At 36.4% G+C, this 14807-nt stretch overlaps 1 protein-coding gene across 1 annotated transcript in view; it reads left to right on the top strand.

Annotated features, from left to right (window-relative positions):
• Positions 1-12799, top strand: part of LOC134352034 (eukaryotic peptide chain release factor GTP-binding subunit ERF3A) — a 47089-nt gene extending 34290 nt beyond the window's left edge. The window contains exons 7-14 of the mRNA XM_063059094.1: positions 444-598; positions 3032-3172; positions 4951-5044; positions 5576-5656; positions 6228-6401; positions 7010-7099; positions 8692-8860; positions 9470-12799. Of these exons, the coding sequence (XP_062915164.1) occupies positions 444-598; positions 3032-3172; positions 4951-5044; positions 5576-5656; positions 6228-6401; positions 7010-7099; positions 8692-8860; positions 9470-9522 (957 nt within the window). The 3' untranslated portion in view covers positions 9523-12799. The remainder of the gene's footprint in view (positions 1-443; positions 599-3031; positions 3173-4950; positions 5045-5575; positions 5657-6227; positions 6402-7009; positions 7100-8691; positions 8861-9469) is intronic.
• The last annotated feature ends 2008 nt before the right edge of the window (positions 12800-14807 follow it).

The following is a 14807-nucleotide window of genomic DNA, read 5'->3' as shown; positions in this document are numbered from 1 at the left end:
AGATGATGCATTCAGTGATTTGACATAGGAAGAGTTGGAAACCATTTGTTCCACTTTTTTTGTAAATTCAATTTTTGTAAATAAGTTAAGAGCTAGGAAACCGGAGCAAAAATTTAATGTGCCAGATTTTAAAAAAAAATTAACAAATATTTCTATGAAGTGTGGTAGATCTTAATTGTTGGGAGTTCACAAGAAGGAATGAGTATTTGTTCTGTGGTAGAGAAGTTAATTTCAGTACAAGACTCAAGTCTGAGTCTCACTCATTTTATAATCTGATTTGGCCATTATCAATAATTGTGAATTTTCCTGTTTTGAGGTGGTGACGCGAGCCAGTTTAGATTTCTTGTGTTCAATTGTACCTGTTGGTAATTGAACAAATCCCTATTCTTAAAGAAATTTGTTTTTGTATTTAAAAGCAAATACATCACTGTCTTTTTCTTTAGGTTATCTCAGCCAGGAAAGGTGAATTTGAAACTGGCTTTGAGAAAGGAGGGCAAACACGCGAACATGCTATGTTAGCAAAAACAGCAGGAGTAAAACATCTGATAGTTCTCATCAATAAAATGGATGACCCAACAGTAAGCTGGAGCCAAGATAGGTATGACTGGTGCATTGTTTGTTCTTAGGTGTTTATTTTAACAGTACACAATTAATTACTTGTAATGCTTTGCAACATTGTAGATTTTGACAAAATGGTTGTCTGGCACAGGTATGCAATTGCATGCTGAATAATTGGTTGCTTGAAAATTATATTGAGGGGAACATTTTTCCAGGTGTATAAGCATTATTCGGTGTCGTTCCTTACATATTGTTACATTCTTTTCTGTTCTTTACAGTCCATTTATCTAAATTAAATGTTTGGAATTAGGTTGTCCATTTCTTTGGTACCTCTAAATCTGATTTGCATTTGATTAGTTTTCTACTGTCATTGCTTTTCTGTGGTTTTTGCTATTTGCCGCCACCACACTTCCAACACAGCTGTCCACATGAATAAGGACAGCAGTGATGGGTTTAAGTTCTGATTCCTGGGGCAGGTTCATGGCTCCACGCTGAAACAAGCTCATTATCAACATTCCTTTGCTCACACATTCCTAATTATGTGTACAAAATGGTTTTTAATTTTGTGCCTTGAAAAACATGATTCTTGCCAATTATCTCTTTCATTTCATAGGTGCAGTTAACGTACTAGTACAAAGTGCTAAAAGTGACCTTTCCAGTTATTTTGGAGAGTATGCATTCCTGTCTATTTTTGCACATTTCTCCATGGCAGAGAAAATTAGCTTGACTTGATCATATCTGATTTTTTAAAAAAATGATTAAAGTTCATGCAATGATAAAAATTTCTACGGTTTCTTATTAAACTGTAGATAGTACCCAAGTTAAAACAGGGTTCTGTTCCTGGGAACTGTCTGTAGAATGAACTCTTTCAGTTGGAGATGAATAAAAGCAGTATTTGGAAGAGGATGACAGAGACAGGAGATGACAAGTGCAGGGAGAGTGACCACCAGATGGCCTCACTGATTCAGCGAGTCTGCTCCAGCTCAGCTTGACTCAATCTATCCTTCAATTGCTGTGGGGAGAGAAGGCATGCAAAAATACAGTATTCCCACTCAAGAGGAGATGCCTGCAGCAGCAGATAAATCCATCCTCTTCCATCCTGCCAGTCCCCAAAAGGCTTATTTGTGTGTATGAAGTGACAAGAAGTTGGGCCTTTCTTCTTACTTACAAGCATGACCTGTATTAAATTTATCTGTTGCTCACTGTCTTTTTTTTTAAACCTAGTGAGAAAGGTTTGAAACTATCTGGAACAGTTTAACTGAGTGTGATGTACATGTTTTAATCAACACAGCTGAATGGAGTAGTTAAGATTTTGTATTTTAAGCACATTTGTGCAACAAATAGGAACAAGTGTAAGGCATCTAGGCTTCCTCTGACTTTCATCAGGATTGTCTAATAGACCATAATTTCCCAACTTTCTCAAAATACCTTTAATCTTTTAATGACCAGTGTGGTATCATTCTGTCAATATGCTATACCTTGTATTCAAGAAAATGGAAACTGGACAGTGAACTTGTTGAGGTACTTGATGAGCCTTCATACTCATTGGATAACGTCGACTGCAAAGGAAGCCCGAATAAATGGAAATGTTTATCTTAATTTTGCTTCATATTGATTTGGGTGATTGTTGAAGTTCAAACAGATGATTACAGAAGTTGAATGTAATACTGATTATATTTAGTTCTAATACATTTCTTGGCTTCAGAGCTACAGTGTGGTCCTCTGGACTGGTTAAAAGAGAAACCAAGAAGTGAGCCTGTTGTAATAATGCAGAACACTGTGTGAGATACTGAAATGTGATGTTTTCTAAAACAAAAACACCTAAAGGTGCAGTTTTATTTGCAACTTGGAGAAATTTTAGGTGATTAAATTTTAGAAATGAGCTCACATATTAATTCTACAGTATCACCTTTTAATTCCTAGTATTAAAAATTATTATTTTTTGTTACTAAACTTAATGGAATCAACAAGTCATTAACCTGACAAACCTTTTCTCAATAAATTTTTGATCATATATGGTTTAGACTGCATTTGAGAGTGTGTTAGAGAAGCTGTTTACTTGAGCACAGAACCCCTGCTGGAGCATAGGCCACTAACAGTAGCTTACCGGAGTTCTGTGTCTTGGGTCAGTCTTTCACATTGTCTCCAGGTGTAGCCCTTCTTTGCGTATCCTTCCTCTCCCAGGGATGAGGTCTTTGTAGCTTCTGTTGGTGTTTCTGTAATATGGGGTTGGTAGCTCCGTGCCCAACCCTCCTCCTCTTGCAGCCGGCCTTTGGACCATTCATGGCGAAGTTGAGAGAAGCTTTGCCCAATGGTTATCTTTGCTTTTTGAACCTTGATCTAAAATAAGACATTTTATCAATTCCAATTATCTTTGTCTTCGTGTAGATCCAATTATACTATTTTCTCTCCTACCATCTCCCCTCTTTCCCCTTCCAACCCACTCCCCACACACATACACACCCCACTTCAGATATGAGGAATGCAAAGAAAAACTGGTGCCATTTTTAAAGAAAGTTGGTTTCAATCCGAAGAAGGACATCTATTTTATGCCTTGCTCTGGACTGACTGGTGCAAACCTAAAAGAACGAGCTGAGAACTGCGCTTGGTACACGTAAGTCTTAACTGTCTCTTGCTTTATCTATCACAGGCCAAAGATCAGACCCAGAATAGAATGATGGTTAAAAAAGATGAAGATGGTAAATATTTGTTGGACTTGATATGGAAAGGAAAACACAAACAATTGCAGTGCTACTTGAGTTCAATGTTGTTGAAGGTTTGAGTACGGTTTGATTGGTAAGGATACCAATATTTTAGTTCCAATAATATTTAAATATTGGCCTACGATATGCTGGATGAAACTTCTTGCTAAGCTTCGTTTAGTCATGTCATCTATCAAACTGTTCATGATTCTGATCACTGCAAATGTTTCTGAATGCCCTGACAGAATAAAAAAAATTAAATAAACTCTTCATGTAAAGCACTTAACAATTGCAGGATAATAGCACAATCAATTCTAAAACTAATTTTTTAAAAACCATGCTGAAAATCTGTGAAACTAAATTGCTGCCAGGCAGCATCTATACAGCTATCTATCAAACATCTATCTCTACAACCTGAAGTGGCAGTCATTTCCTGTATTAGCAGAGAGAAAAAAGTTAATATTGCAATTGGGTATAACAGAATTACTGAGAATTACACAAAGAAAGAACGTAAATTCCCTGAAACTGACTTTAAAAAAAAAAGTTCCTAATGGCTTCAACATGCCCCAGCCTGTTCTGTGAGAATGTGGCTGGTGGAGATGGAAAACCAAACCAGGGAGCAGTGAAGGATGCAGGCCTTTTTGGTATCTGAAAGGGGCATACTAGACGTCTATGGTCATGACTCATTGACGTTGATGAAAATTATGAAGACGTCAGCACAGATACTAAGGAGATAAAGCAACTGGGAGAATGAAATAGTCCTCAGGAAAGTCCTTGAGGAAATGGAAAATGGCAATAGAACTAACAAAATCTTTGGATTCTATATGAGTGCAGGAAGCATTTTCCAGTACAATGGGAAATGAGTTGAGGGGAGAATTAGCAGAAGCCTATGCACATTTGGGAGATAGTTGAGGGATGGAAGAGCTCCCCAGGAAATGAGATCCATAATGGTCTGGGAGAGAATGGCCTGAAGGTAAGTGGTGGAGTTATGGTCCAGAGGGAGAAGTGAGGGGGGTCTCTGAGAGTTATGTTTGGCCTCCACAAAAGAGAGTTAAGTTTTGCAACAACACTCTTAATATGCTGGAAATTTTCTATAGTATGACCTGCATTTCACAGCTTTTCAAAATCCCTTTGTTTTCTGTCTTAACGCTAGAAGTATTTGCTTTGGCTTTAAGAACAAAATAGTACTACTATACTATTATTAAAACTCAGGCTATATCTACTGATCTGTAATAATTCTTACTTTTCTCTTTCACAGTTCATCCCTTTTCCCTACCCTCATCAGAGTTCGATGTGGAAAAATGTCACATCCATCTTTCCACGTCCAAGTCTGAAGATGGGAGTCAGAGGGATGAATATGAAGGAGCCTAAAATATTAATTAAAATAGGCATATTTTCCTAATATATTGGATGGGGAAGTAAACGATACTTAGAGGTTTTATGGTCAGTGTTTCAATTATTGTGCATATAATATTGAAGACTTATTTGATTTAACATCATTGTGTTTTGGAATTTTATTGATTACCATGGACACCAAGCTGGAGTTTTTTTTTAATTATCATGAAATGCTTTTTGAAAGTGTAATTACAAAGATGCTATAGTCCTGAACATTGCTAATTAACATGACTGATTAAAAATAGTTTTTTTCTTGTGTAAAAAGTCTGACTTTGTTGCGGTTTACATCTTACAGTGGTTTACCATTTATACCATATCTGGACAATTTGCCACATTTCAATAGGACAGCCAGTGGACCTGTGCGAGTACCAATAGTAGATAAATATAAGGTAAGATTAAGGTTATTAAATTCAAAAGTAGTCGTGATAATGTTTACTATTATCCATTAGTTCTGGCAACAGCAAGGACACATTTTAAACTAGAAGCAGTCTAAAAGGAAAACGAGCTGGCTAAGTGGACTGGAGAAGTAAAGTTGGGTGAAAATAAGCACTTTTTTTTTGCATATGAGATCAGAAACTGGCCCTAAGTGGCCACAATATTAAAGATCCTTGTTCGGAATTTTCTCTCATTAAGAAGTGTCGAAACTGATGTCCCAAAAAAAAGTTCATAGAAAGTAGATGATCTGATATAACCATGCTCAGAGTAATGGCAAACTGCATATATTTGATTTTTTTTTACTTGACTGGTGAAGATGTAAATAAGAAATTGCGTAAATCCACAATGTAATGATAAGTTCTATTCCAAAAGTGTCTGAGTATTAACCACCTCTCTCATGGAACAGTGATGTTGATGATAAACAAGTGGAAGGTGGTGATATTGTATTTAAATTATTTAAGAACAAATTTTTTTTTTAAATGTAGGACATGGGTACTGTGGTTCTGGGCAAACTAGAATCTGGATTAATTGGAAAGGGACACCAACTTGTAATGATGCCAAATAGAGTAAGTAAGCTTTCATGGATATCTATAAAATATACCAATTAAATATTAACATTCTACTTGTTATATGCATTATTTAGTATATGCCAGTATCGGTTCAATTCATCTCTCTAATACTGAAGTATTTTTGCATCAAGGTATTTCTCGAGGAACACCATGATCTTTTTAGCCAGTGCAACTTTTTTAATTGCTCAAGTTATTAATGGCATGAACATGATTGAATTTATTACCTGCCCCTGCTTTTGCTGAAAAACTGATAGCCTGCTGCATTTAATTGTCTTTGTGTAATGGCTCTTGTGAGAATGTCTTTTAAAACTGTGCTGATATGTTAAAAAAACAGACGCTTTTTAATGCTCATTTGCCTTTGTATCTGATGGTTAAAACTAATGTTTTGAGCATAATTTTCTTTTGGAATTTCATTGTTTCTCAATGTTTATGTTTTGAGTCAGAATGTCCATTTTTAGTTGATCAGCCAGTTCTGTAGCTGCTACGGTTTGATGTAACTTGAGTAAAGTCAGATAGCCAGTGGATGCGGGGAGGTCATAAATATTAAATACTCAATTTTATTTTGCAGCACAATGTTGAAGTTCTGGGACTTTTGTCTGATGATGTGGAGACTGATTCAGCAGACCCAGGTGAAAATCTGAAGATACGACTGAAAGGGATTGAAGAGGAAGAGATCCTGCCAGGATTCATTCTGTGTGATCATGGCAACCTTTGTCACTCAGGACGTACATTTGATGCACAGGTAACTTTTCACTTGGAGCGTAGTATTTGCCACTTTCCATGATCAGAAATTCATCATAATATTTGGTAGACCCTCAATTTGGAGAACTATATAAAAGAAAAAGTTACCTAGAATCATGTTACTTTATCTTAGCTTGGTTGTATTAAAACTGATCATAGTTATTGTACATTTGATTTACTTATGCTTGCTGGGTCTGCAGTACCCATCTTACACGTTTTCTCCTTATAAACACACACACACACACACACACACACACACACACACACAGTTTTGCATGTTACTGAGCTTAGAGTGCATTGGAGAAAAATGGTTCAGCTTTTTCAGTAGTACATTCCAAACCAGCCACTCTGTCAATAGCTTCACAACTGAGGATGCTGCTGCTGCCTGGAGCAGATAAAGGCCGAGAGAATAAACACTACATTTGACAGAACAGTCACATTTTGAAAAATTATGACGTTACTGTGTTCTGCAACTTAATGATATATTGTCTGAAATCTTGCGTTCAAAAGATTTATGTACATTCTGGATTTGAATCAGTACCATGTTAAACTCTGCATTTTCTAAAAGATCTGCTAAAACTAGTGATAAAAATCCTTTTTTAATTGCAGATAGTTATAATTGAGCACAAATCCATCATCTGCCCAGGTTACAATGCAGTGCTGCACATCCATACTTGCATTGAAGAAGTACAAATAGCGGTAAGTCACACATTATGAGTCTCTTAAAATTAAATGTTTCCATAATAGAGACAGATTTATAAAGTTCGTACTTAAAAAGTTACAAATAGTATAATAAATATCAGCCTTGTGCACAAAAAGTACAGAGCGTTGCCTGTTGTTCACCTTTCAGCAGAAACTGGATTTATTTCAGTTCATAGCACCAAGTTAAAAACTGTTTTGAAGGATAGAATTTATCTGAATTAAAGGATCATAAAACAGGAGCAATTTGCCTAGTGTTCCCATATTCCTTTTTTTTTTACATGTTTTGACGGAATTTAGTTATCATAACTCCAACAATACAAGTTCAATGTATCCCTTTATCATTCCTTCAATCATTTTCTAAATTCCACAAATAGAATTTGAGTTTATGTACTCCCTTGATTTAATGAATGTATTTAATCCCCGTGAAATCCATGATAAAGTCAGACTGGAAACTAGAGGGTTCAATAGAAATTGAATACTTTTTTTTATAGTTTTGCTGGTACTGCGTCCTCACCAAGATCTGTCATTTAGATACTGCTGAAAATGTTGGTGCGCTTCATATTATCCTCTTTTCAACAAAAGCTTGGTGGCAAGTTTTATTTTATATGTACTATATAGAACTTTAACCAGGAATATTTCTTTGAGACATCACAGCTTTAAATATGCATATATCTCTTGTTTGCCTGTCAGCGAAATGTGTGGCTTCAACTGAGCAACTTGCTGTAAGGTTCAATGTCAATAACAGTTTGCATTCTATGGTGTGAGTCTATCCTCTGGTCAGAGTTGACCATGGATATTGCTTCCTTGCTGTCCAGATACACAAGCCTGGGCAGTATGATATGGAGAGCAAACTGCTGCCTGTGTAACAAGCTCCCCTTCTCAATATATCTGATGAACCAACCCAAAGGAACATAAAAATCTACAGCCCATTACAGGCCCTTCAGCCCACAATGCTGTGCCGACCATGTAACCTACGCTAGAAACTGCCTAGAATTCCTCTAGTGCATAGCCCTCTATTTTTCTATTTTCTATTTCAAAGGAACAGCAGAGACCGATACAGTTTGGTACCAGATGCATTGCAGGAGTTGCCAGTCAACATTGAATTCAATGTAGGACTGCCTTGGGGACTCTAGCTCCAGATTTTTCTCTTGGGGTTTACTCCCGAAGCCTTCCCCTGAGTGGGTATAGTCACAGGGCAGTAGTGGTTTGAGATCAGAGTTTTCCTTCTCCTGGATGAACTGCCAACCACGGCTAACGAGTGCCAGTAACCTGCTTTTTCCCCAGTTCCGCCGGGCTTATAGCTAAGCCATAGATGAAGGCCATGAGCTGTACTTAGTTGTCAGAGGCTATTTGAGGCACACACCATTGGGAGCATTTAATAAGTAGTAGGAGCTTGTCCCCGTTACCACCTCCAGCTATAACAACCTTAAGGAATCTATCCTAGTACTCTAATATTGGAGTCCAAATTTTAGGCACCTTAAGTTGAATAGGAATTCAATCTTATGGAAGTGAAACATAATGTCAGTTGATTTTTGGAGGTTGCAAAATGTTGATACTAAATAATTCATGTGCAATAATCCTTTGCCTAGGCCTTACTCTGTCTGGTGGATAAGAGAACTGGAGAGAAAAGCAAGACGCGGCCTCGCTTTGTTAAACAAGATCAGGTTTGCATTGCTCGCTTAAGGACAGCAGGCACTATCTGCCTTGAGACCTTCAAAGATTTTCCTCAGATGGGACGTTTTACCTTGAGAGATGAAGGTTAGCTACTGAAACTTTGCAGATGTAAACTTGTTTAACTCCAGTCTTCCCATGATGGTTTTAGTCTTGAATTGTTCTGCTTTTCAAGTGCTTTGAATGTGTTTAAGCTTTTTGGGTCAAATATTAGACCGATGGTAATCTGATCATTGAAAGAAATAATTTTGTTGAGCTCACAAAGGAATAGGTTTTGTATGTCGTAAATAAGTTAAAATATACTCAGTGCAACTATTTCCCTTGCATTTTGCCTTGAACAAACTTATGTGACTTGTGCATTTACCTCTAGAAAAATGTCAATAAATTTGAAGTTGCCAAATCAGCTTTGTGAGCAAATTAGTTTTGTTCTCCTTGAATTTGGCATATTAAATCTATTTAATTATGAAACTTGAAATGAAATCAGCTTTATTTATATATTTTATGAGTACACAATGACATTTTAAGTGGTGTTTTCATGCCATTTTCATAGAACTCCAGGGAAGAATTGAGTTTTGTGTATTATCATTGGTTCTGGTGAAACTTGAATCGGCACTTTTTAAAATCATAGTTAAGCAAGTTTATTGCATCTCATGTTGTAGGTTTTTTAAAAAACCGAATTTCTTCTTTTTCCAAAAGGTAAAACTATTGCAATTGGAAAGGTCCTGAAGTTGATCCCTGAAAAGGATTGAAGATCCACTATCTAAAGCTGCACAATACTGTGATGAAAAAGGACTCAGCAACAGCCTACTTCACGCCTTCTTTTCTTGGTTCTCATAGTTCCTCTGCCCATCAATACTTTCATTTTCCCATGTACTGCAAATTGCTGTAAACATGTCCACATTTTACGTCAGCTTTCTCATATTGAGAGCTCTGCTATGCCATTGTTAAAAGTTCCTATTTTAAATCCTTCTTCTGAAATCTGCTTCCTTAGAATTGCGGCAGTAGCTATCTAACTGATGTGGACAGAATTGCCTGCAAAAATAAAATTAAACCAAAAAAGTTTATTTTATTCTGGCATCATTCTCTTTTGTGTGCATTCTGGCTCACCTGTGTTTTCCAACTGGATCAGATTATTCAACAGATCAGTGTGAGTGTTCCTGTGTTAGAAAGGAGTCTAGAGACAATAAAATCGATTTTGAAATATTTTTGGCATTTGAATTATTTTAGAACGGATTCTTATGAATGAACCTTGCATCCGCCTGTTAGCTAGTTTTCCAGCAAATTATCTCTTAATTTTATTTTTTCCTTCCATCTTGAATATATTTTATAAATTTTGTCATGTTATCCACTCAGTATGCCCTGTGTGGTGTTCCTCAGCATTCACGAAAGCATGATGCATTTTATTGTAAATGTTTGCTTGCTGGAAAACAAAACATCAATATTTCAGCTTTTAGGGTGCAAGCGCAGTAGTTAATTTTGAACCAATTGCTTCTGTTTAATTTATGCCATCTCTAAAAGAATCAAATCTTTTCTAAGCATGTAAAGGTACATAACAGCAATCTGATAAATGATGTGAATTGTTTGGGAAAACTTCGGGGTTAAAGAACAAATGATTGCTGCATGAGCTTATGGTGTTATGTTCCACTTTGAACATACAGAATATTAATTAGAGTATCTAGGTTTGATTCTTTTGACTTGAAATATTTAAAAAAACATTAGAATATCTACAGCTGCATTTGTTATTTTCTGGCTTATAAGTGCATTACATAAACCAGTTAACATGTGGATGCACATATAACAACATTACCACTTTGGGTGGGAATTCCAACACTTGCTACAACTTTCACATCAACTATTAATTTTATAAGGAGTGAATATTTCTTGGATTAATAATGAAGAGAAAAATTCTGAAATAAAGCCTGTGTGGTTGGTATACACAATGTGAGAAAATATAGTCCTTGTACATATTTGAAAACCATGTAATTGTGACAACTTATTTAATATAATACTAAATTTGCTACTGTTATAGGGTCAAAATGAGGATTTCTTAAAATAAGTCCCTAGCCTAGTTAAATTATGGTTCTATTTAAAAAAAGGGATTTACGAATAATGACAATTAGCTCTAAGATATGAAACAGATAGTGTGATGAATGGGATGAATTTAGGAATGGATACAATTAAGTGTTATTTTGCAGTAAGTCAACAAATTACATTCGGGCTTGGAACTAAGATGCACCTGAAATCTAAAACAGCAAATTCCCCTGGGCCACCACTTAAGGCAGCTCTGTCCTGCCAATGATTTGTATGCAATTCCCAAAATAATTTAATCTATTCTAATGATTCAAATGTTTAAGTAATAACAAGTTTTCTTTGTTTTATTTCAGCTATGCATGGAAATGAAAATCTCACTTATTTTGATTGTTTGAAAACCTATGGGAATTTGCTGTTCCGGGGGGGTGGGGGGGAGCGGCTTTGGGGAGTGGGGACAAAGAAGACAGCACTATATTAATAGTAAAATTTTCATGAGTTTCTATAGCAGTCATTATTTAATCAGTTAATTTAAGTGTAACAAAGATATAAATTGCTGCCATATGAAATACCCTTGTTTTTAATTGGAGAAATGTTGGCTTTCCCACTCGAAGTTGTCTGTTTTGTAATGAAATATTATTGGTAATACACAACTTGGTGTAAGTCAGCCCAGCTGTTAAATATGACCACAGTATTGTATAGTATACAGATTTATTGTATGTGTTCTTAATCTTGCCAAATAAAATTTGATTTCATTTCCCTTGGAATATAGTCTCTAACTGCAGAGATACAGCTGTTATTTTTATTCTCTTCCCCCCCCCCCCCGCCATGTAAATTTTTTAAGACTAGCAGAGGGACATAATGAAGCTTTCACAGGAAAGGCTTTGTGTGCTGTGACCCTCTCCCAAAAGGATATTGATATGCTGGTTTCATACAGGCTGCTGCTTTACCCAGGTTTTGGAAAGACACTCTGATCTCTAGCATAGGTTGTACAGATCATAAGTTGCTAATTAATACCTGGCAGAGCAAAACCTTTTTTCATAATCTGCCTTGATCTGTTTAGCCACTCTTGTTTTGAAAGTGTTTTCTATCCATATTGGGTATTGAAATCTGCACTGGTCAATGCATTGTTGAAGATAAGTGCAATGACAAGTTTCATTTCAGCTAGGTCTGTGGAAGGTTGGCACGTGTCAAAATCAATGCCCATCCTGTGATCAGAAAGTCAGCAGTCACCTGGTCTAAATATGTGTGAATGGTTGTGGCTACAGCTTGTATTTTGCTTCTGAAGTTTGGCTTGAACAAAGTCAGTGAAGCCAATTTTTGGAAGTGGATTATAACTCTCAGCTGCAATTACTTATGTGCATTCAGCACAAACAACGGACATATTTCCACTTGTCTTTTATATATTTGTATATACTTGGCTCTCATTTCTTATAGTGTTTATAGCCTTATGGCAACTGGACTAAACAGGTAACCAGATGACTGAGTTACCTTGGTGACATTCAAGATATTGTTCACTAAATTGCATGGTATTCAATATCTGTTGAAAGCTAGAAGCAGAAAGTTGTATCAACTTGCTGAATTTATCCATTTAACTGAACTATAAGTTGCTGAAATAACACTTTTTGTCCAAGTTGTACTTAGAATCTGCTTAGAATGCAATGTGTTGTATGATTCATTTAATTAATCAAGCAATGGAAAGGTAAAGTGATCATAAGACTGTTGTAATATGGGCAAATTTTCATTACAAATAAACTGTGCAATGGAATATCTTTACTTTGGTGAGTTCCTAGGGCAATAGTCTTGTGGCCAATGGGTGATTTAACTGCATCTGACTGTACAGACAAGTCTTTCATTTGTATTGAAATGCTGGCTCTTCGCAGATGAATGCACATTAATCCAGCCCAAATTTGCCTAATTGACCTTGATTCCCAAGATGAGGTTGTATGTTGTGAAATTGTACATCACATAGTGTGAAATTGCAATAAAGTTTTGTTGAAGGTGTTTATATGAAATCATTTATTCATACTCACAGGATCAGAACAGTGTTATAATTAAATACTGCATTCTCCCCAAAGGTTTTCGGGTTTGGATAGCAAAGAGCTACAGGTAACTCTTGGAAAATCCTAACAAATACATGTGGCTGTGCTAAATTCATTGACGTTAGCATTAAGCTGGATTCTGGCTGCATAGGAGGAAAGTTCGTTTTCACCATTAAAAACTTGACTTTTTCATAGGCTGTGGGAATGGAAGGAAATTGAATGCAGGAAAGAAAAATTCACATTGATCAGTGTATCATGAAATCTATGCAACTTTATACATCACCTGCTTTGGACATTGTTTTCCTTCAAAAGATCAAATTTGATTTGAAAATTTCCATTCTGTACTCCATGGTCCCTTCTAGTTTTTATTATTTGTGTGACAAGGGAAGGGTGCATCGCTGCTGTTGCACTGAAATGTTTTCAATTGACCTCTACTTATAGATTGTAGTTAATTGTACCAAAGAGATTCAATTGGATTTAATTGGAAATGTTTCAGCATGATTTAGGGCCTCTAGTTAGGAACTGAGGAAAAGCCCGTCCTAGTCTGAAGTCTTCAGCTCCAAGATCCTTATGCATTGACTCTAGGGGATGGATAATTTGAAGAATATCATACATAGTAATTAAAACACTGGTTTCTGATGGGTGAAGTCGGAGATTTTCTGTGCTGTTTCTCCATTTTATACGTGCAAACCAAAGTATTCTGAGATAGAGTAATATGGTAATATTCAGGGTAATATGGCAATGTGGCGAAAAGACCAAAACCAAGTGTTTTGTAACTGCACATGAATTATGCAGAATTATTTGCCTGAAATCTGTTGATGTCTGCCTGACTTGAAATTTGGCTTGTGTTTAATGCAAGGATAAAGGTGAAATGGCCAGAGTGACAGGATAATTTAAATGAGGAATTGTGTGTTTTAGATAAAACTCATTTCTCATTTGGCAAACGTCTAGCTATTCAATTGTCTTTCCATTTGTTTTTACAACAAAAACTCATATCTAGAACAGCAACCTGCTTAAGATAATTTTTTCTCCTAAATTAAAGTATAAATGTCAACATTTTGTGTATTTACCCGTTTTTAAAATGAAGTTTAATGTGTTCTTGAAGTTATAAAAAAGCTATCTCTGCCCTTAAAAGTAGTTAAATATTTCTAATTTCCACCGCTTCCATACAGATTCCATTATTTTGTCTTGAGATAATCTGACCCTGGCATAATTTTGATATTTTACAGCTTGAAGTTAGTAGATTTACTGAAGAAATATATGGAAAGAATGATCAATCATATTTCATGGTTTAGTTTACTTTCCAACCAGGATGCAGACAGTTTTGGTGACATTCCTGTAAGGCTTGGCCACGTGATTCACTTCCTGTATGCATTTCTATGGCAATCTGACGTCACACATAATCCTCCTTCCAGCATTTCATTACCACTATTTCCACTGTATTGTAAGCATCTAACCACCATTTCATTTCCCTCCCATCATACAACTTTAACCATAAATGGCTCATTTCAGGTCGTGTCCCAGATTCATCCATTCCCACTGTTCTCGGGATACACCTAATACTGTTCTAAGCATTGTGTGCCTTTGTTCTGTTTAAACCCTGGTCCTATCCCTGGCTGCACTCATAGCGAGCACCCACTGCTGAAAGTTCAGGAATTCCAGTAGGTGGACAGATGCGGCAGAACTAGGTGAGCGTGGCCAAGCCAAGGAACCTCTGTAAAAGGCAATAGTATCACCCTGAGGTTTCTATTTCTCCAAACTTTCTGCTAAACTGCACTATAGCCAGGTTGCTTCTGGCGTGGAGCTACTTCACAGGACTGATGAGAAGTATTTCATCCTGGAGTGACACCCTCCGGAATCCTTGCCATCCAAATCTCAATAATGGTATAGATACTATTTCTGTGTCTGCCCTCTGAGGCTGATGGCGAAACTGAGTCGCTGAGATGTATCAGAGGATGAATTTT

This window comes from Mobula hypostoma, chromosome 9, assembly GCF_963921235.1.
Source record: "Mobula hypostoma chromosome 9, sMobHyp1.1, whole genome shotgun sequence".
NCBI lineage: Eukaryota > Metazoa > Chordata > Chondrichthyes > Myliobatiformes > Myliobatidae > Mobula > Mobula hypostoma.
The sequence above is the reverse complement of the archived record's forward strand: the minus strand, read 5'-3'. Positions and strand labels throughout refer to the sequence as shown.